General features: G+C 35.6%; 1 protein-coding gene across 2 annotated transcripts in view; it reads left to right on the top strand.

Moving 5' to 3' along the window:
• The window catches only part of SGCZ (sarcoglycan zeta), a 227,650-nt gene that overhangs the window by 185,100 nt on the left and 18,706 nt on the right, over positions 1 to 23,844 (top strand). For both annotated transcript variants that reach the window (XM_059817946.1, XM_059817947.1), the window contains one exon: positions 15,542 to 15,614. In XM_059817946.1, the coding sequence (XP_059673929.1) occupies positions 15,542 to 15,614 (73 nt within the window). The remainder of the gene's footprint in view (positions 1 to 15,541; positions 15,615 to 23,844) is intronic.

Raw genomic sequence — 23,844 nt, 5'->3', positions numbered from 1 at the left:
ATGTCACATGTAGCTGTATTATTCATGTAAAATTGTTTATTATTTTTACTAATTTTAAATGCTCCATATTATTTATTACTGCATTTTAATACTTTATGACTAACTATATTTGGGGCTTTTTTGTGAGCTTTTATTTATCAGAACAATCAGTCACTAAAGGAACCCTACCTCACCCTTGAATTTATACCAGAAATTATAAAAAGTTTCTTTCCATAAAAAACAAGGGGTTTTTTTTGGAACAATCATTTAAAGTTGATAAAGGTAATGTGCCTATTATTTACTAAGACCTTATAGAAAATATGAAATTATCAGACTATATGAGTTTTTAATGTAGAACACTTAGCAAGACTAGATGGAGATTACAGACAATTTAACAAGGTCAATCAGGTTTCAGTAACATCTAGGAGGTGCCAGCATAACAATATACTGTTGCTGTTCTACATGCAACACTGATACAACTGTCAGAATTCTGGCAGAAATTTACACTCGAATAATTTCTACTAATGTGTGTTAGATAGAGTCCTCTTCACTGTAGTTTTCTTTATCTTCTTAAAGGGTTTTTTTATAGCTATAATACAGTGTTTAGTATGAAAAAACAGGTGGATAGCATGACCAAAAAAAAAGAGAACAGTATATGCATTTGCACCTAGCTCTCTATTTGTATCTCTAACTAACCACTCATGAAACCTATCAATTACAAAACTTTTTTTGAATTATGCATAAAAGTGTTTCTGTTCAAGCTAAGTGTAAACTTCTTTTTTTCTCTTTTACAAAGTAAAAGAAAAACCACAGCAAATAATTTTATTCTTTTCTTAAGATTTTCCTCCTCATTAAGTAGAGGAACACTGAAGTCTCTCCATAAATCCTGAGCAAGTCATAGCACAATGGGACATTGCGAGAGAGGTGGAATATCCCTCTGCTATAGAAGGAAGGGCATGCATCCCCAACCAAGGTCCAGCAAGTAGTGTTTGTACAGCAATAGAACCAACACCTACTTTCTTGGCTTTCCTTGCTGCCTTTCAGTATGTGCATTCAGAGACAGGCAAGCCATTTACCAGCTCTACTGTCTGCACTTCTTCACATACACTTAACACCTTTGCTCTGGCTTGTTCCAGAGAAGTCCTTCAGAGTTCTCATCCCTTCCATATGGTTGTTGACCAGTCAGAGGTTGACCATTTCTGTCAGTGACTGGTCAACAGCTTTATTTCTTTACCCCATGAATACATCTGTTTCTTGGGAGAGCTGTCATTAAGATGAGCACAAGGCTTTCCGATAGAGTAGAACTTCATTATGTACTACCCTACCACTCCTATTCAAAATTCTTCCATCTATGAGCCAAATCAGTTTTTCCCAGCAGGCACTTCTCCAGGGGCAAGCCTCCTTTTTCTGAGATCTGATCATCAGACAAGAATCTCAAGGTAAGTCTAAATAGTATATTGTATGTGGATGCAAATAAGTTTTCCCCTTACTTGAAATCCAACTATCACAGAATCACTACGGTTGGAAAAGACCTGTAAGATCATCAAGTCCAACCGTCAACTAACACCACCATGCCCATTAAACCATGTCCCACAATGCCACGTCCACACATTCCTTGAACACCTACAGTGAGGGTGACTCCACCACTTCCCTGGGCAGCTTATTCCAGTGTCTCACCACTCTCTCAGTAAAGAAATTTTTCCTAATTTCCAGCCTGAACCTCCCCTGGCGCAACTTGAGGCCTTTTCCTCTTGCCCTGTCGCTAGTCACTTGGGAGAAGAGACCAACACCCACCTCTCTGCAACCCCCTTTCAGGTAATTGTAGAGAGCAATAAGGTCTCCCCTCAGCCTCCTCTTCTCCAGGCTAAACAACCCCAGTTCCCTCAGCCGCTCCTCATGAGACTTGTGCTCCAGACCCCTCACCAGCTTCGTCGCCCTTCTGTGGACACGCTCCAGCACCTCAATGTCCTTCTTGTAGCGAGGGGCCCAAAACTGAACACAGTATTCGAGGTGTGGCCTCACCAGAGCCGACTACAGGGGCACGATCACCTCCCTACTCCTGCTGGCCACACTGTTTCTGATACAGGCCAGGATGCCGTTGGCCTTCTTGGCCACCTGGGCACACTGCTGGCTCATCTTCAGCCGGCTGTCAACCAACACCCCCAGGTCCTTTTCCGCGGGGGAGCTTTCCAGCCACTGTTCCTCAAGCCTGTAGCGTTGCATGGGGTTGTTGTGACCCAAGTGCAGGACCCGGCCCTTGGCCTTGTTGAACCTCATACAATTGGCCTCAGCCCATCGATCCAGCCTGTCCAGATCCCTCTGCAGAGCCTTCCGACCCTCGAGCAGATCAACACTCCTGCCCAACTTGGTATTTTCTGGCACAATCTAGCATGAATGGTCTTGAAACTGCTAATTGCATTGGTGTAGACCCTAGTCTTACTGAATTTGCCTTGACTCTCAGCAGCTATGTGATAGTGTGTTTGTGTCTGGTCAGATATTCCTGGCTTAGAAACATATCCTCCATAGACCTTCTTCTCCTACTTTGTCCTCTGTTATAAGCAATCCATGAAGTTTTTCAAATGGGCTTTCCAGGTCAGAGTGAGCATCCTTTTTGGTGAATCCATCTCAATTTCTTCAGACCTCAGATAGTCTCTTTCTTTAAGGAATTAATCTCTTTCTTCCTCTTAACTCTTTCTTAGACTTTAACTCCTAAATTTCAGTGTCACTGGGTTGTTTAGGTCCAGATAAATTGAACATGACAGGGACAGTAATTTTATAGTCATAGGACTGATCTAAGGGCCCCAGACAGCCTAACTTCTCTAAATGTATGAATATTACCAGGCTCAGACAAGTTTCTAAGAACAGAACTAATACATTTTTTTAAAAGTTGTGTTAAGCACTTCCACTGTAGAAATGGGTGACTTTCCAGTTGTGAAACATCTGTGAACAAATTGCAATTGTTTGAATTTCAGTAAATAATTTGTGATGGTGATTTGATCATGATTACTTTCTTGTGACTTCTTAGGATTTGAAATCCAAGCTTTTTCGACATACATCAGAAGTATGTTTGTTTCATTATTGGATAAGCTTAATCCTTGGAAATTGAGTTGCCTGTGCAAAACTTGTAATTAAAATGCCAAGATTTATTTTGCCAGACTCATTTTCAAAACATTTTGATAGCAAACATACTTGTCATAAATTCATTCTATAGAAAATTTACTGAAAGCAAATATAAAACAGATGATGCTACTTCTCCATCCTTGCCAGCCCCCATCAACTGGAACTAGTAGCCTGGAGCTTGAAATCAGTGTAAGGGTTGCCTTTTAATTGTATAGGAGCAAGAATGAGCCCTGAATTAATAAACTAAATAGATGCTTAAGTTCACTAAAATTTTTTAAAAGCAGTTACAAATTGTATAGATTTTTAAAATACACATTTTTCTCACCCATGGTTTGTCATTTTATTTGCCACATTGGTTTGAGCGCTTTTACATTTTTCAGAGCTACATTGCACATCCTTTGGGTTTGAATTTGGAAGGCCAATAGCTAAGCATTCTGGCAGTGATCCTACAAAGCATTTAAATGTGTGCTTGAATTTTGGTCCTGAGAGTTGTACCACTGAAGCTAAAGCATACAATGAGGAACTTTGCAAGACAGGAGTAATAAATAGTTCTTAGGATCTTGGACCATGGCTGAGATTTTGAGTTGCTTGATTTTCCTTCTGCACTAATTAGCATCCCCATTTATTAATTTATAAATAATTTATCAAGGACCTCATCCTATTTCGTATTTAAATTCCTTGGGGATAATTTATCTTTTCACTTTTCTTCTCTGTTTTTCAATTAATCTACTTTCACTAGCATATACTTTATGCTTGATACATTTCTAAAAGTCATTCTCATTAGTTTCATTGACTATAATTTCTAATTTTTATTATTTTTTCCAAAAGTGTTAAAACCTTATTCTTTTTTTTTGCATTATTATTTAATACTGTACAATTGTGCATAACACAGTGTGCAATTAATATTATATATTTTTCTTTGAGTGATCTCCTGTCAGGTCTTATTAACTATTTTCGTTTTACTTGAACTGAGTACAGAGTTTGGGGATATTCCATTCCAAACCTAGGAGATCAGTGCTAATCTAGGAATGCAGACTTTTTGGTTCCTGTTTGAATAAATGCTGTCACAATTGTGTATACTTGTCCAAACTGTATGCTTTGATGAGGTGGGCATTCCTAGGTATGATACTGAGCAAAGTTAGTGCCAAACTGTTTTGAAACAAAGAGCAACATTACAAAACACTGTCGTTTCACAGGATTAATTCGCTAAATGGCATTAGAACTGTATGAACGGAAGAACACACAATAAATGTGGCTGGTTTTGATCATATCTTGGCAAACTAGAGCATCCATGGGTAACGACACTGATATTCTAAAATAACATTATAGAGCTACCTTTTCGTTTGCTGCAGAGAAAATTAAAAGAATTTGGGTTTGGCCATAAAAAGGGACCATTCTCTTGTCCTTTATTTCTTTCTGTGTACAGTTCCTCTTTGCATAGTGTATTTCCCATACTTCTGTTTTAGAAGTCAGTTACTTTTGGTACGTATTTTCAACTTCACTTTCAAGTAAGATTCTGTATGGTGAGGGGAAGATGAGAAAGCTGCATGAATAAGCACACTTCACTACAAGAAGAGATAGGATGAATGAGCTTAGCAAGGTAAAACAACTACAGACCTTTCCTTTCAGAAATCATCAAACCGTAGTTGGTAGCCCACACTAAAACCTACATGTCAATGTTTCCTGATGGTATATGTTAACATTCATAGATAAGCTGAAGTGACTATGCATACCATAAATTTTCCTGTTTTGATATATGAGGAACACTTGTATTGATCCTATCAACACTCATATCAGTAATGTGTATAGTGGGATGTTTATCTAGCTGTTCCTACTTAGAAAACATTAGAAATCAGTTTTATGGTAACTGTTCTTTAGCATATATCTTGGTTTTCATTGAAGCTATTAGCAGGTTTGTAAAACATTTGAAACATATTTTGTAAGCATGCTAGAAAAAGACTGCTAGAGCATAGATCTAAGCACACACATAGACACACACGCACAATCATGCACACACAAATGCCTTTCCGTTCTTCCAGGCAGCCTTATTAACTTACAAATGCCAAAATGTCATTTAGCTCAAGTGGAAACGTTGCCCTTAAGTCACCATCATTCTGAACCAATCCGATGCATAAAGCGTGATAGAAGTGACAGCAAGTACTGTAAGTTACACCACTTACAGTGTAACTAGGAATAGTGCTTTTTCACGTCCTTTTTCTTCATCACTTTCTGCGAAGCAAGTATGTTATGGTGGTCAAAGGTCTAGATACAGCAGCATGTAAAACTTTCAAAGTACCTGGATATCACGCTAAGACACAAGATGTATCCAAGATCACAAAGCAAAATACTGGTGGTAGCTGAATGCTAGCTTCGCTTGAAAAATTCCTTTCCTGATTTATGGTCAAAAGCATGAGGTGCGATTGGTAATTACACCTGAAAGTCTTTCTTATCAAACATCAGAGGGAAATACCTTTTTTAAAAGCATTTATTTTCACATCAAGCAAGTTGTATTATTTTTGCTATTTTTATCTTAGCAGCATTACCGAATGATGGACTGCTTTTTTAATCTGTTTTTACACTCTCAGTGTGGAGCAGAGAAAATGCAATAGACAAAGCATACTGTGCAGAAAGAGTATTTATCAACCAGTTTGTTTCATGTTTTAGTTGTCAGGACTGTTTTAAGGCTTTTTATAGTTGCAATTTTTTTTCTTCTCACTCTTGGCCTTGCCTCCCTGGTTTATATTTAGGTTTAGGATGAGAGCAAAAGACCAGTTAGAGTTTCTGAACTGGAAGTTTTAATGAAAATAATCTTTTTTTATTTTCTTCATGACAGCAAAACTAGCAGTAACTCAAATCAATTTCATTTTGGCAAAACCTTAATGTGAAAAATTAGTATAGCCATTAAAAGGAACTTTTAATACAAAACAAGGAAAAAAGCAGAGGGAGCATCCTACTGAAAAAAACCAGAACACATCATTACTTACAGACCACTTCCAGTGGTCTGGAGGCCAGAGGGAGACTAAAGGACAAGGAAGATAGATTGAATCTAAAAGAAATAAATTCCTTTGGAAGTTTTAAGACTATAAGAATGGAGATCTTTCCAAGTAAGGTTCTCTTCAGTGAAAGCTGAAAGGTAAGCATCATGACAGTTTGTTAACTGGGTAATATAGAGAAATACCTCTTAGAGTTAATCTGAAGAAAATGCAAAATAAGAAAGGTTTTCTTTTTTGTCTCTTAACCTATCTCTGGACCTGGTAAGGTCTTTTGTTGATAGCTGGACATAGGAAATATATACTTTCTGTAATTTTAACTTTAAAATGGTAAAGCAAAATAATTGATTTCATTATGACTGTCAAATTGTAAAATGTTCTGTTCCCTAGACATGACAATCCTGGTGCCCGGTGTTCAGTATTCTGTTCTGAAAGTGCCTGAACATAATGTAGTTTAATGTCTAAGAGGACGTGAACAACAGGTTTCTCTGGCAGCTGACCACACTGAATTTTCACGCAGAAGTAAAGCCTGCTTTGCTAATTTTAGCCAGACATGCCTTGGTATGTAGCAAGGCAATGGAAAGTGCTTAAACCTTAAAAGTCTTGTGGTGAATTTATGATAGGTGTATTGCAGCAGTGACAAGAGTGTGATTTTTGATTCTCTCCTGACTCACAAACACTAAAAGAGCAAAGACTAGACTAGGGTTATGCCACAAGACTCACAGCAGAACTGGGCTATTACAAGGTTTGCCAGGTAATCTGAACTGTCGTTGTAATCTGAGTCCTGATACTGCTCCTTGGTGACATAGAAGGGAGTATTGAGACTGGCACTGATAAATTACTCTGTGACCAGCTCGGTCCCGTCTTGAAAATGGAGTTGTAGATTTAGCAGTAAATTGCTGCCATAAACCCTCTTCCCACAGCCTCTGCAAGGTATGTGGTGACTCTCTTGTGGTTCTTGCCTGCAAAAACATCTGAGTCTTTGGTGAAAGATGCGTATTTCAGCCAACTTTATTATATTGCAGTATGCTTTAGTATCTTGTCCTTTCCTGCGATTAATACAGATCACACACAGCCACGGGTTTGCTAACATGACCATTGGTGGTTTACAGTCATTGCAGTTAACTGATTTGAAATACACCTGCTTCCATTTTGTTGCTAAATTAAAAGGCTTGCTTCACTGCTATGCTGACTTGACGGTGAGAATATTAAGTGACAAAATTACTGTTGCACATTCACCCTCTCTTACAGCTGCAGAATTTCCATTTAAAACTGCAGTAAAGGCTTATCTAAGTTAAGTCATTTGCCCTTTTGCATTACAGTAATGCCAGGTTTGAACATGCTGTATTCATCTGTGTAATTTACTTCTAGAGAGAAAACCAGAACGTTAATAAAGAGCAGGAATAAAAAGACAGTCATAATACGTGATAATCAAGCTAACTAGTGGTAATATCAAATAGAAACTTTGTAACAACCTTGTGAGGAACTGATATTATAGCTTCGTTTTATTTCTCATATCTGCAAAAAAAATGATTACTTTCAATAATTGGAGATACTAATAATTTTGTTTCATTTTGGTCTAATAGGCACCAAAATGTGTTTTATCAACATATCTCCATTTCAGCATTGTAGAAATACACGTGAGGATTCTTCTCACATTTTCATTTTTTTCATGAATTGAAAAGTATTTGAAGTCATATTTACAGTCACTTTTTAAACATATGCTATATACTTGCATATGATGGACGTTTTATATGTATATCAGTGCCCTCTACAGGGTGCACAAATGCACTTACCTAAATATTTGTTTATAATTTATCAATGGCATGCTAATTCTTATACAGTAAAAATGCTATAGTAGAGCTATTTCAAAAATAATAGTCCTAGATAATAGTCCTGCTGTATTGTGGCTTCCTTTTGCATAAATAAAACAATTTACTAAATTGTAACAATGCAGCAATAATTATCACATAATCATAACAATTCCTCAGTATGCTGCAGTAACAGCAAAGTAGAGAACAGAAAAAAATGCACATTTACATGTGACATAAAGAACTGGCCACTAAAACCTATATAAGACACCCTATTAATCAATTTTAATGCTAAGGGTAACTTAGATGATTTCTGATACAGTTAAAGTGAGATTTTGAAACAAGCTTTCCCAATTTAAATAAAATTCAGATGTGTCAACTGCTGACCAGATGTTGAAGGCAAAAACTTCAAGGTGCTTTTTTTCACTATAGATAAAATATAAATAATCTGTACTCCTAACTTAGGCAACTAATGAGATGTCTAGACTTAAAGGAGAACCTCCTGATAAATTCGCTGAGCTTTTGACTTTTCAAAATCAAACCATTTATTTATGGAATATCTTAACTGAAGGGCAAATGCCCTTTTCTTTTACCAAAAGCTAATCATTAATTCTTTTGTTTTATAGCTCTTTGAAGCAAATTGGATAGACATTCCTGGCTAGGTTTTGTAGGTAGGCAGCAGTACATCACAGAATTTTCAGAAAGCTTCAAAATGGGAAGTTATCGCTGATTGTTCTTGAAACTAGGTGAGAGAGAATTTTCTCATTGTCACCTTTTCTCCCCTTCAGATTCTAACAGTTTCCTGTAGCATTCTATACAAATACATGACAATTTGCTTTTAGTAAAAATCAGGACAAAATTACCAGTTAATTTAACTAACTTTGAAGTTAAAGCATTCATTTTGTACTCAGGATATTCAAGTTCATGTTCCATTCTTTTACATCCCAGGTGAGGCCCCTGGTTATGAAGCTATTGATTGCTGTTTGATAGTCGTCTCATTCATTTCTCATCAAGGAAACAGCAATCCTGTTTTGTAACTTGAGTATTCGTTAGAGCATAAGCCTGAGTGTTGCAAATCCTAGGGTTATCTTCTACAATAAAGTGAAAATAGTATTTTTGATCTATAAAATACAAAAATAATCCTATTAAAATTCAATTTTTTGAATGTAGACAAGGACAATTTTTGCTCTGTGTTCCACTATTGTGAATTCAGAATCATTTACATCATTTTAAGAAAAATGCAAATCCAGACTATCATATATATCTAGGAAAAGAAGATGATTTTTTGGTTTTATGCATTATTTACTGTGAAATCTAAATGTAAGCTTTAAATCTATTCATATATCTAGCATTTGTAACTTTTCAAGGAGACTGTATCAATTCAAGCAGAAAATGGTTGTAGTTAATCATTTTTATTGTCATGTGTATCTCCATCTGTCATACATCATAGGGGAAAAAGTAAAAGATGTTACAAAAAATATTATTTTTTAAAACTTGTTCTTGGTAAACCCCTTTTACATTTTTCGATTCATGTTTTGAAGAAATATTCAATTTTAATGTGGCTTCTCAGCAGTTTCATTTAAATATATTGCCTTTTTTCATCCCAGAAGTAGCATTTAGAATAGCCATTTCCAATTATTTATTGAATTATGTTACTACTATGCTCATTCAAAATGTTATTCAAATAGATTCATTTTTTCAGCAGAGTAAACCAAGTGGTGGCCAAACACAGAATTTGGATGTGAACCTTCAAACAATTATGTGGATGAGCAACTGAACGCATAGGCATAATCCAGTTTCATTAGCATTGTAAGACAAGAGGTATCTGAGCTGCCCACCATTAGGAAGGAATGTTTCAAATGTTTGTACTCAACAGAAGTTAAGATGATATTTAAGAAGATAAATTCTGACTGTTGCAATTTTGCAAGTATTTCCTGGAGTTTTGATTTGCTTTGATCAAGATTACCACACTGAAGATGGTAAACTTTAATTTATTGGGGAACTCATTCTTCTTATCTAAATGAAAGGATTAGTAGAAATCTTGCTTCAGTAAGGTTGCCATACAGAAAATATGCATCAAATATTAGCCGTGTTCAAGGGCCTCAAGTAATGACTCTAAATCATTCATTTTAGAGTTTAATTTTTAATAATGACTTACCTCTGAAGACTTTGATGCTCATGCTTTAGTTCACAAGCTAACAGCTGCATCTAGTCAGGCCATACTACAGCTTCCTACCTATAATATACCTCAAATATGGCCACATCAGTATCATACCAGAAACCTTCACTATTTAACATTAGTCAGTTTTGCTGCTAAGAGACTCTGCAAGATTGAAATCCCAGCAATCATGCCAATCATCTTTTCATAAAATAACCTATTGATTTTCGTTTTAGTTATGTACACCTCCATAGCAAAAATCCAGTTGCATCGTACTTTTTTAATACAGGTGCCCAGCTAAATTACATTTCAAGCCATTTATTAAAACTGAAAGTCTTGAAGAACTGCCCAATCAACATGTTGTCCAGAAGCTGCATTCTGACTCATTTGTGTTTCTAATCAGCCCAAGATAAATTATAATAACTGGGCTTTTGAAAAAGAAGCAACAAGTTGAATATTTCTGTTTTTTTCAGTCTGGTAGTGAACAGCTCTTCCAAGGTCTTAGTGTTGAACAACAGCTATCTAATCTCACAAAGGCACTTTTAAATTTTAGCTATGTACACATGATAAAAGAATTAAGAATTGGTTTTTTTAATTGCAATTAAACTTTTAGAACATAAAGTCTATGTTTTCGAGGTCTCTTCAATGGTAAAGCAGTCTTGATTAATTACTCATATTTCTCTGTGAAACCTGGGGATGCTTTAACTTAATAATGGGTTTGCAATAAGTAAAATTGCAAGCTTCAAAAATGATAAATATTTTACAAACTCTTCTTCAAACTCGCTAACTCAGAGGACAAATTGGCATTACAGTCTAATACTTGCTTAATCTTAGTACTTCATCATATTGTTACTTGATGTTTCTGAAAAACCTAGAGAAAGATCAAGGCAATAAGATTCAGCTGTGCCTGTGATGCTGCAATGCCAGATAATTTGTACACATCAAAATACTACACAATTCCATGGTCAGTACATTTGAGGTTATTTGCTTACACGGATGATGTGAAGGAGTGGGATAATGCTAATATATGGCTTATTTTTCACAGCAAAATAATTTATTATTTTTTTATTCTCGGCTCATCAACTCTTCAGCCAGCATTTTTTTCACAAAAAAATTAGCTCTACTAATCAATATGCTCAGGTGCCAGTCTTTTCATGCTAGTCAGTTATTAAGTCACTGAAAGGTACCTGTGTTGTTGTGTGAGCTAACTCATAAATCACAAAAGGATTATTTGCTGGTTAAATAAATACAAAATTTCCTCAGCATGCACATACATAAGCAAATATAATCCAGCAAATATAATCCAGCAAATACCAACATTGTACTTCCATTGTTTTTATGAAACTTGTCATTTGCCAAAGGCTGAATTTCAGGAACCAGTAAATTGAGCAAAAATGAGTAGTTTACACTGGTCTCTCTGAATTCTGAATATTCTGTTTCAGCAGGAACGTGTGACTAGTTTTGCTTGTAGCGAAAGGGTCACTTTGATTTGCTCTGTGTCAAAAAAGTATGTTTTAAAGGCTGCATAAAGAGGTTTCTCTGTGAATACAGAATTGGACTTCAGGCCTTTTTGCCTGACTCATGCTATTTATAGAGTGTTCTCCAGCAACCTCTATACAAACTAGTATTCTTTGACCAGCAGGTTGCCTTCGCAGATGCTTCTTTCTTAGCAAAGTCTTTACTTAACTCATTCTATTCCACTGGAAGCTGGAGGTGGGAGCAATTTTATTCAGTTAGACTTACAGTTTTGATTTTACATCTTTGCACATACTCCGCTCCCTTGCTATTTTATTTCCTCTGAAAGGTTCACTTTTTATAGCCATACATTCTAACTCATGTTACTTTGAATTCACTTCCCTAACTACTTCCTTTTGAGCTATACTGGAAAGGCCTTGAAGGTTCAAGTCTTTTCTTTTTATTCTTTTTTTGTATTTATTCATCTCTCTAGAATTTCACTCATCTCAAAGTAGGTCTTGGGTTTGATTCTGTAAGTCAGGAAATACAGTTAATAGGTCCTTGTCTTATTTCTGTAAAAAATAAGTGTTTTGACATTGTAAATTATTAAATATCTAAAGTATATTTATTTCATTTAAAAAAACCACACTATTCACTTTGAACCCTGATTTATATTGTTATATTTATTATTCATAGAATGGTATGTTTGTAGCACCATTTCCTAAGCAGTACTAAACTACATGATCTAACTTCCCATCAAAGCACTACAGATTTACATACAGTAAATAAAAAATTAAAGAATACCTTCCTATAGTTTTTCTTCTGTTCTGTATTTTTTAGTAATGCTGATCTATGTCTTTTTTTTGCTGTACGATCCCTTTCTATTTTTCTTGATCCTTCTGTTTAACTGCAGGAAACACGTCAGTAAATTCTGGCTGGCTGATCTTTTTCACCTTTCTTACTAAAACAAAATAATTGTAAGTGCCTGCTTTTCTTCCAGTATAAAATAAAAGGAATTGGAGATATTCTTGAACTTGTTGATAGCATATTTTTTGAGGATAAAGCATTTACCACAAGAACTGTTAGACTTTCACTTTTGAGGCCGTATGAGAAGAAAAAGCGTATGTGGGATTATAACTTCAAATAGCAAAAGGAGCATGTTTGGTTTGTTTTGAATTTTAATTAAATTTTATTTAATTGTATCAGTTCATCCTTAATTCTACCTGCCTGGATTTTCAGTCTGCTTGGACAAACTTGGTCTTTCTTTCCAAATTTTTGTTTTTTTAGGGGAGAAACACAGTCTCATCTTTTAAACAAATGCTGCTGAAAGTGAGGAAATACTAATGGTGACTTAGAACCAGCTGTCATTTATCTTTTCTTATCAGTCTTTGCCTAATATTATCTTTGGTATTTCTGATTGATTTAGCATCTGACATGTACTACAGTGATGTTTTATACATCTTTGCATTAATTCTGCTCTTCCAAACTTTACAGCTGTGGTCTTCTCAGAAGTAAAGACTGGCAAATCTGCATCCTGCTCAGTTATTTACATCTTCATATTCCATTGCCACCTTCAAAAATACAAAAAGCCCTTGGCCTTGAAAGTATTTAATTTTGCTCATGAAAAAAGTGAACGGGATCTGGAAGCACACTCTTTGATTTCTGATATTCAGCTCCCATAGAATTTTTTGCATGCCATTGTAGATGGGGTTGAGATTTATTTTGAGAGACAGAAAGCCTGGCTATACAGACATGCTATTCCTGTGTCTTTAAGGTAGCAGAATTGCAAGGCAATGTCAGGTTTAAAAAGCAGATTCTGCACAGCACCTCAGTGAAAATTTTTAGGAAAAAAAAAGGTGCTGTTTTTTCCCTCCTTTGGTTCTCCATGACACTCAGCAAAGTTTGGTTATAGAAAGTGGATTTGGTTGGTTTCTTGTGAGATCTTCAAAGCAGCAGTTGTAATAAAATTTTTTCAGTATGCTTTGCCAAGGTATTTGCAAAGCTTATAGATTTCTGAAGATAAAAACCTAGGACTTTACTTCATTACTCCCTGAAATCCAGTCTTTCTCTCTTGGATACTCCATACCAGTAGAGTATTTTACAATGAAGGAGGGGGGTTTTTTTGTTGTTTTGTTTTTTTTTTTTTAAATAAAAGTGGAGTTTAGAAGATGACTAACAATGATGATTTTCTGACAGTAATTTAGTTTAATTTTTTGTTAGATTCCTTTTGGCTTCTTGCTCAGGACATTTTCTCTTTAACACTGAAAAATGGTATTATCAATTAAACATTCTATACCCTCATTCTGCTTTCAAATACTGGTAAGATCAGTTTATTAAATGTTATTGGTTAACTGCAAAAATATCTAAATATCTATCTCCATTAATAGCCAAACTTTCTGAAAATACTTGTGAAATATTTAAGTAAAATATTTAAATAATTGAAAATACTTTATTGTATTTAAAATACTGTAACAATTAGTGTGGTGCCTCTGTTCTGTTGAGCACTTCTTACACAGCTACTGTGAGATATTGTTGGTACATTTTTAAGTTTACTCAAAATTCAAGGCTCAGAACAGAAGAAAACTTCTGTTGAAATACGGCAATTAATCCCAGAATATATAGTCATCAACTATAATTATCCCAGACAGTTTCCTTGATCTTATTTCTAGTGATAGAAGGTAAATGCATTACCCGTTTTACACAGGTCATAACTGCATTATTCAGTTCTTTCATCTTTACTGGTGGTTCTCTGTTGGAAAGACTTTCACACAACAGTTCTAGCCTATTTTCATTACACGGTGCACAGTACGCCACCTTCGGAGAAGGAAAGTAAAAGCTTACAGGCACATGGATATTGTTTAAAAAAAAAAAAGGCAAAGTTTATGTAAGTGGAATACAAAAATAATGGCATTGGACAAATCAGTAAACAAAAATAGATACGATGATATGGTTCTGGGAAAAAAAAGACAAACTCTTGAACACCTAACAACATAGGTAGACTATTACTATCTATTAAATGTAAATTGAGTAGTATAAATGACTGTTATACATTCAATCCTTGTGTCTGAGAGTTATGAGAAATACTGATTTAATAGTGCTGTTCACTACGTGTCAGTTTCTTGAGTTTTCTATTATTTTAACAAAGAACTTGCTGTAATCAGATCTATATAATTTCTTGGTCTTTTTTCATTCTCCTTAAAAAATAATTACATTTAAAAATGGATTGTGTAAATATTTGTCTTTTTTTTAACCCTAATTTTTTCATTGAAGAGCAGTTTTTCAATGAAATGTCTTGGTCATGTAATTAAAAATGTGGAATTATAATGTGCAACTTGAACCTAGTTATAGAAATCAAAATCCAACAGAGAATCAATTCAGTTTTAGGAAATAGTTACCCATTTCCTTTGCCTGGATTTTGAGTGCCCAGTCGGAGATGAGCATCCACTACCAACAATATAACCAAAGGACATTCCAGATAAGTCTCTAATTTCTTTGACAACAGAAGTTTTCAATGAGAAAGGTCTGATAGAAGGAAACTCCAAAGCTGTCAGATACTGAGATTCAGGCTAGCAACTTCAGATGGTAGACTGTTATTTCAAAACTTTTGAAAGCTTGGCATCTCAATTTCAGTAATCAAAATGAGCATCTTGCAAAAAATTGTAGACACTTCTAAAATGTGTTTTTGTCAAACAAACCTATGCTATTCTTCTCCTTACCTGTAAAACAATCCATCTCCAAAGTGTTGAGATGAGCATTCAGGCAAGTCAGTGCTGAAAGTTTGGATCTATAAATCTTTTCAGATTTGTATGTGAAATTCATGTACTGATAAGCAGAAATCTACAGTTTCATATGATGTCAGCCCAGATTTTGATATAGTAATGCAAGCATAAATATGAGGAAACACTGATAATCATTAATAAAGCATTCAATCAGATATTTTGTCCTAATAATGTCAATTCGTGGTCATACATTTTAATGTGTTTTTATTTTCCAAAGTAATTGTACTGTATTTTATTTATGTATTTTAGGCACGGAAGGGGCAGTGTTTGAGCACTCTGTGGAGACACCCCATATCAGAGCAGAACCTTCCCAAGACCTCAAGTAGGTGTTGTTCAAAAAGTTGTTTTAAAGTCAAGTATTCTCAAAAATAATTAAGTCTTGATTAAAAGCGAATATCTGTATAGTAATATATACTGCCTACTTAATGACTCATACATATCCAAAACACTGGTAGACTCCAATTTGTTCTAACTAGTCAAAAAACCCCCACAAATTTCTATTGCATAAAATGTAAAATACATTACCTTTTATAAATTACTTGCCTCCTGTAGCAGAATCCTTGAGAAGTATATTTTCCCCAGAGATTGGAATAGTCAGGTGTTTTTAAGGTCAAATGAGTACAGTACTGTTTAGTAGCATCAGACCCATATTTTGATTTTTTTTACGAGCTGTTACAGAATATATAAGTCAAGTTAAAGTAAACAGTCCCAGATTTTTTCTTCAAGTGGTGTTTCTGGGTTTTTGGGTTTTTTGAATATTACATACACACACTTCAAAAATTCATTACCAAGTGAGTCTACGTTTGCAAATGTAAAAAATCTAAAGTTTTCTGTACATAGTCACAAAAGTGCAGAAGTAAGTAAATAGTAAAAGATCAAGTCTAAAACTTACTAACAAATCTATAGACTGAGAAAGAGAAAATTTAGAAAGGTTTATAGTGAAATCTTTCTCTTGAAGTGCATGTATGTGCACCGCTAAATACTAATCTGTAATTTATATGGTTAACTAATGAGAATATATGGCAATCGCAGAAAATCAAAGGTCCTTCCTTGTGTTTCTCTGAGCAGATCTGGTGAGAAGCAGTATAGACTTTGATTCAATTCTGCGATGATTCCTAAACATTATATATCTATCCCTTTACCTGCCCAGCAGTGTTTACAAGGAATTGCTACAGAAAAGCATTGTTAAATGCCCTTCCCTATATTTATTTGCAAAGGCACTTAGGATCATTGACCAGTAATGATGTTGCAGAAATCATGTGCAGGAAGCTGCCCATGTGGACAAGTTTGACCATTGTATGTGGGGTGTAAGAAGTAAATGATTGTGCTTGGTTATTTATACTAAACATTTCAAGGTACTGTAATGGTTTGGTGTCTTCCAGAGGATCCTACTCATTAGATTTTTATCTTAAAAATCTCTTTCCACTGCCAAGAATCCTGTCCATCCTTTGTTGAGAGTAGTTATAAAGGCATTTATTAGTGATGACCACCAAGGTGGTATGGTCTCTAATCAAAGGGAGTTCAGCAGAAATCAAAGTGGAAACATAACAAGCTTTTATTTTTTCAGGGGCTCAAAAATTTGAGTAAGAGGATGGAACTTGTCCCACTCAAAAGAATGTGGAGATGCTGCTTTGTCTATTTCTTTTTAATAATTAAATAATAATAACAGCGTGCAAATGTATGGTAAAACAGATAACCTTGTGTCTTCAGGATTAATTTCACTAGGCTTACAATCACTCTTGTTGATTGTGAAACTTACATATAGGGCATTCACGTCTCCTGTCTTTTGGCTTTATTCATTGCCATGATGCCCATTGTTGCTTAATGTTTTCCAGCTCCACTGTTCCTTCAGCTCATTTTTCCAAGGTGGACTTAAATTAGTGAGAATTTACCATTCAACTTTCTGCCCTCTCATTACTAATGAAACTAACCCAAACTTTTTATTAAAAAAATTGATGAAACAGAAACCCTTGCATTAGCTTATGTCTAAGTGATTTTATTCTTAAGATATTCAATCTATATTGTGTTCTGCAAGTTTCTGTACACATATGCTCCTATATATTAGTTAGGATTCAGTGATGTTCCTTTTTTAAAACTCTCAAGTCATTTTAGTCTTTTAAAAATGATGACAACTACTATTAGGACAGAGATTTCTTGGCTTTTGGCATGAATCTTTCTAGAAGGTAACCTGCAGACCCTCTTTAACCTTGTAGCTTGAAAGACCTATGAATAATTGTGGGTTTGTGTGATATTTTCTGACAGCAAAATACAGTTAGACACTCAGATCATATATATCCCTTTGAAAATTCCAGTTACCTTATGCCTTTTAATCTTATTTCAAATTATTTTAAAAAACCAAACTTGTTGGTTGGGTTTTTTTAAGTTCAAGCCCTGCATTCATTTTCCCAAAAAATAAATCGGCTTTTTTTTGCTAATACAAAAAATGTTGTCAGAAATCAGTGATTTATTGTTTAGATGATTGCAAAATACACCCAAACAAATAGGTCACCAACCATAATATGGCATTTCCCCATGGCCTCAGAAGCTACCTCTGTGGCAGAAACAAAACATTACCAGAACCCATTTTCTGGCCTCAGGCCCAACTGATACAACTACACTGATACTGTAAAATCATTTTATCCTCTAAAACAGAATAGTTGCATCCTAAATGCTGAGCGGGAATGGTCTTTGACTCATGCTACCCTCCAAATAGTGCCTGCAAATTGTTTGGGAGAGTCAGAACTGCCTCTCAATTGACACTCAAATATGCTGGCGACTATTTAGCTGCATAGATGGTCGAGTTCCAGTGCTTTAGCCTGAGTCCTAGCACTTTTTAATGTTTTAGTATAAACTTAGCCAAAGTGGCCAGTAGACCATACTGGCAGTCCTAAAATGATGTGGAGTATTTTTCCAAATGCCGCACCCCTACACCTTGGGACTTTTGAAATTAATGGTAACATGGGAGAGTAGAGAGTTTTTGTGCTGAGTTGACATTAAAGTTCATTTTTTAAATGGACACAGGTGATGGCAGTTTGACAGCAAGTTGCAATGCATAAATGCAAATGTATTAGGCTATGAGAATACTTGTATACAGGGCTGAAAGACAAAAGAATTTACATTGTTTAGATAGTTAATTAAAATATGAATGATCCCATATTTTTCCTGTTGGAATATGTATTTGTGGTCAAGTAATAAACCTCAGACATCAAGATATGAGTATGTTTAAATAATACCCTTTTTTTTTTCCCCAAAAAAACACACTGGAAAACTATTCATAACCTTGGATATGCAAAACAATTCACTAGTGAATATAAAAAGTGGAATTCTGACCACTTTGATTACTGGGAATGAAATTGAACTATAAAATTTGGACTTAACCACAAGGCTCATAGTGTGTGCCCCAAAAGTCCTGGGATTTTAGCTCAATTTCTTCTGGACAGGGACCCAAAAAGAAAAAGTCAGATTAATATTAGCTCCACATATCTAAACTTTGCCTCAGCTACTTTTTGTTCTATAGCTAGATTTTGAGGTCTGCAGACAAACATCTGTAATATTTCCTATTAAAAATGTGTTATGTAAAAATAAAATTCACTTGAGAATTAAAATAATTCCTTCCTATGTGCCTAACCACTTTGGTCACATCTTTCTTCTGTCTTACATTTTCAAATAGTAGCTAGCAAGGTTTTGCTTTCAGAAAATGTTTTTCTACAATCCTTTGTGAAAGCTGCTAAGCCCTTTTGTGTAAAATCCCAAAAACTAATTAAATCTGACTTTCATTAGCTGGGATAAGCAGGATAAAAGAATCATGCCTTAGAATCAAGAAAATGAATTATATCTTAATAATTTAATCTTCATATTTCTCTCACTGCTTTTTCTCACAGGAACACAGTTAGGAAAACTAAACTGCCAATATAATAGGTCCCCAAATATTGGGTTTCAGCTAATAGTGCATTAAAACATACTGCACTAATAGGTAATATGCATGCATAACAGAGGCGGACAGTAGTTAAATGCAGATAGCTTTGCCCTCAATAACCTTCTTAATAAGGGGGTAAATTAATTTCTTGTTGTTCTCTGGGGATAACTGCAAGATCAAATTTAATAGTTCTTTTCCTCTATTATGTCAAGCCTCACATACCATTGACTATCAGCTAATCCTGCAAGCTAATGCTGGGCATAATGAGATGAAAATTGATCAAGCAGCAAGGAACCACCCAAGCTAGTAGCATCCTACTTTACCTCTGATAAGAATTAAAAATACACAGTTCTTGTGCAAAGGGCCTGTTTCACTCAGAGTTGTCTGATGGTTTGTAAGAGCCATCTTTTGTGTCATATAAGGGGTGGTTTACTAACAGAACAAAATATCTATTCTATAAAAGCCTGGAGCCAAAGAAGGCATCAGAAAGGAATTTTGACATTGACTTGTTAGTCGTCTGAGCAGGCTGACAGTAACAAAAGCACCGGGATTCTGTTCATCTATTTTACCCAGAAATCAAATAATAAACCAAACCTTAACAAAAGGGAGAAGATGCAGTGGAGTAAAAAAATCCAGCTTCCTTCCTATGCTATTTTAATGATGTCAGGTTCTAGTTACTTTCTAGGTATTCTTTTTTAATAAAGTGTAAATATTTACTATATATGTGTTCAGAATATGTTTTTGGTGTTTAAATAGTTATTTCAGTGTTTGGGCATGTGTATTGACAGATACTTGTTTGCTTAGTCTTATCCCTAGCTGTTGAAAGTATGATTAATTTTTTTTTAAACATAAGTGTTCATACAAAAATAGAAATGGGTGTAGCAAAAAATTGAAAACCTTTCAAAGGTCAAGCTTCTTTTTTTACTTACATATATGCTTCTATATATCACAGAATCACACAGAATCATTAAGGTTGGAAAAGACCTGTAAGATCATCAAGTCCAACCATCAACCCAACACCACCATGCCCACTAAACCATGTTCCGCAATGCCACATCCACACATTCCTTGAACACCTACAGTGAGGGTGGTTCCACCACCTCCTTGGGCAGCCTGTTCCAATGCTTCACCACTCTCTCAGTAAAGAAATTTTTCCTAATTTCCAGCCTCAACCTCCCCTGGCACAACTTGAGGCCATTTCCTCTTGTCCTGTCACTAGTCACTTGGGAGAAGAGACCAACACCCACCTCTCTGCAACCCCCTTTCAGAGAGTGATGAGGTCTCCCCTCAGCCTCCTCTTGTCCAGACTGAACAACCCCAGTTCCCTCAGCCGCTCCTCATCAGACTTGTGCTCCAGACCCCTCACCAGCTTTGTCGCCCTTCTCTGGACACGCTCCAGCACCTCAATGTCCTTCTTGTAATGAGGGGCCCAAAACTGAACACAGTATTTGAGGTGCAGCCTCACCAGCGCCGAACACATACATATATTTAAAAAAAAAAAAAAAACAAACATTGAAATAAATAGAGAAGAAATCCAGTAATAAAAGGTTATAATTACTTTGTAGATAGGACACAGTAGGAACAAAAGGTAACTAGGTATGGCTCTTAAATTGAAAGAATAATTTACTTTAGTATTCAGTGATGAAGATTATATTTGACATTGGAGACAGGAAAAGTCTCTATTATGAACTGAGATAGGAAGGAAAAAAATATTGTTAACACAACAGATGACAGCAAAATTCATTGAGTTTCGTGTGGTTAATTTAGGGTGCTGAATAATCTCTATCACTGATCTGTGACTGTAATAAATGTGAAAATAAGGTCAAATAGACAAAATTTATAATAAAGCTTTCAAACTGGAAAACAGACTCTGTGGGACTGATGGTTTGAGAAAGGTAGAACTTCTAGTGAAATGGATGGAAAAAATGGGTTAAAAGAGTCATCTAATATGTTAGACCCTTTAGTCTGAACTCACCAGTATTCAATGCTTTACGGTATTTTTAAAAGATTCATTAAAGAAAAGAATTATTAAGGGCTTGAAGATAAGTAAAAACTGGGATGAAATAGAAGGTGAGTAGATTGTGCCAATCCAAAGAAATATTTTTCCCTTGATAAGATACATGATCTTCTAGAAAACAGAAAATAGGTAGATCTCCCATGTGGAGTTTAAGTAAAGTATTTGATATAGTGCTATATCTAATGAGAAATATAAAGGCAAGACAGAGAAGAGTGTATTTAAAGAAATTTTAAGTGGTATATAATAAGCATGTGTTGTTGAAATCCCTCCTTCAGCCCTGGAGGGTGATTGCAAGGAGAGTTTCTTCAGGACTGATCTTATTTCCAGTTTTAGTAACTCTCTTTGTGCTAGAAGGATGTACACAGGTTTGGAAGCACTGGCAATCAGAAGATCTTGAGCACTAGAATAAGAATATAGTGAAACTCAACAGTATGATGGTGAATATTAGATGAAATATTAGATAGAAATTAGCATTCTGCCTCTCAGATGCAAGAGGTTCTGGAATAGCCTTTCAAAAGGAACAACAGGGACAACTAAAACTCTTTATTATCAGTGACTAGATTATGATGTTTGCTTTATGATTATGCCATGCCATGGTTTCAGGAACACACAGATGGGCTCCAAGCGTATCTGTCTCAGGCTAACAGGGTTATGAGTGTAAATATAATACCCTATGAATCCTATCTCAAAACCTGTATAAAGCTTGGAGCAGTAGAAAACGTTTGTACAGTGCTGAGTTAATGAAAGACAAGGCAACTTTACACTCTTCAGATTAGTGTGAAGGCAGCTGAGGATCTTTCTTTACGTGAAGCCAGCTCAGGTCTAACAGCAGCTGTGACCAGCAGAGGTGCTTAGAGTCCTGGGGGAGATGCTCAGGGTTTCATTAGCACCCTGCTGTGTGCTTTCTGCTCCAGCAAGGCTTGCATCTGAGTTTGCCCGAGGGCTGTTACACCACTTCCAGACCCAAGCTGCTGCTTGGTGGTCAAGAAATTCTAGTTCCACATAGTTCCAGCCTAGGACTAGATACGAAAGCACATGCTTTGTTCAAGTATTTCTTTTTCACAGATATTCCAGCTAGAAGTGCTTAACTGTTCTTTAATGGAAATTGAACAACAGTCCTCAATGCCTAGGGGCTGATGCTAGTGCCAGAACTCATTTCTGAAATGCTTTGGATTCTAAACCAGATACAGTCTTGTTCCACCATACCTGCATACTCCTTTTTGCTGTAGTTTTTCTGATGAAATGTGATTTACTACTTATAGTCCATAAAACATGTACTATACACCGTTAAGGCCAAGTAATGCTGCTGTAACATCCATAATATTTTAATTTCCTGCCTCTCTTATTATTTTCAGTGAATAGGCTTACTACTGCAATAATAAAAAGTGCTATTTATATTTTTTCATTTGAGCAACATTTAATTTCCTTATTCTTTCCCTATACTAAATTTCTCTCCAGAGATTTTTTCACTCTAGTTCTTCTTTTTCCCATTCCCAGGAGTATCTCCATTTTCTATGCCACTGTTTAGCCGCCTTCCCAAGAAAATAAGGCTTCTTAATTTTGCTGTCTGTGTATCTATTCTCTCCCCTCATCTCCCTGATAATTTGTGAAGCAGCTAGGCAGTTTTATCCATATTTGATAGAAAGGCAAAAGATCTTAAAGTTTCTATGTTTTCTGCAAACCTGTGCCTAACTAGAGATGCTAACAGAAAATCAGCTAGTATTATTAGTATTTACTGCTGTCATTTAACCCATTTGTATACACATAGCTTCAGACTACCCTCAACTTCTGACATATCTTGCTTCATGGTTATAGTACACGGAGGACATGGAGTTTCTAGCAGCATTGTGGTTGTTGGTTCAGAGGGTATAGTTTGGGTTCCTGTCCTAGCACCATGTTGAAGCCAGACAAAGGATCTGAAGATCATACAGGATGGGTGTAAGAAGAAGGAGGTTCAGAGGATGGGATGTTATGTGGTGTATAGTTACTGGGAGTACCTGAGTTTATAAAACTACCAAACAGCTCCTATTGCTTATATCTATAATTATACAGAGAACTCCAGAGGTAGCCTAAGCAGTAGAGAAGAATGAATGATTTTACATGTCTTATCCTGCAATTTTCATTGTATCCTCGCTTGTATTTCAAGATAGAATTCACTGCCAAAAAAAAAGAAAAAAGCTATTTGGTTTCTTCATAGTCTACCACTCTATTTTGTATTGCAGAAGGTAAAAAAGTCTCTGTCTAGTTCTTTCTGAAATGGTGCTTGCACTAAAAAAAGTGACTGAAAGTAAACTCACCAAACCTTTTCTGATTTTTTTTTGTTTGTTTTGGACAGGCTGTTTTCTTCTTGGACTGTTTAGATACAGTCCAAGTATGAGCCACTGGAGAGTATATTCCAAGCTCTCTACTATGCTTAATCTGCAGAGGTTGAAGCAGACCTGTCAAAGGAATTTCAACAGAATAATTTTCCACATGAGACGCAGTTTCCTCAAGATGTGGATCAAAACCATGTTGCAGTTTATCTCAGCTAAAATACATCCGTTTATATCAGCTTAAGGCCCTTTGGGGAAACAATATTGAAAATATCATTAGAAGATTACAGGTGGTCACTTCCTAATC

Source organism: Gavia stellata, chromosome 5 (genome assembly GCF_030936135.1).
Source record: "Gavia stellata isolate bGavSte3 chromosome 5, bGavSte3.hap2, whole genome shotgun sequence".
In the NCBI taxonomy this organism is placed as follows: Eukaryota; Metazoa; Chordata; class Aves; order Gaviiformes; family Gaviidae; genus Gavia; species Gavia stellata.
Note: the sequence above shows the minus strand (reverse complement) of the source record. Positions and strands in the feature narration are given on the sequence as shown.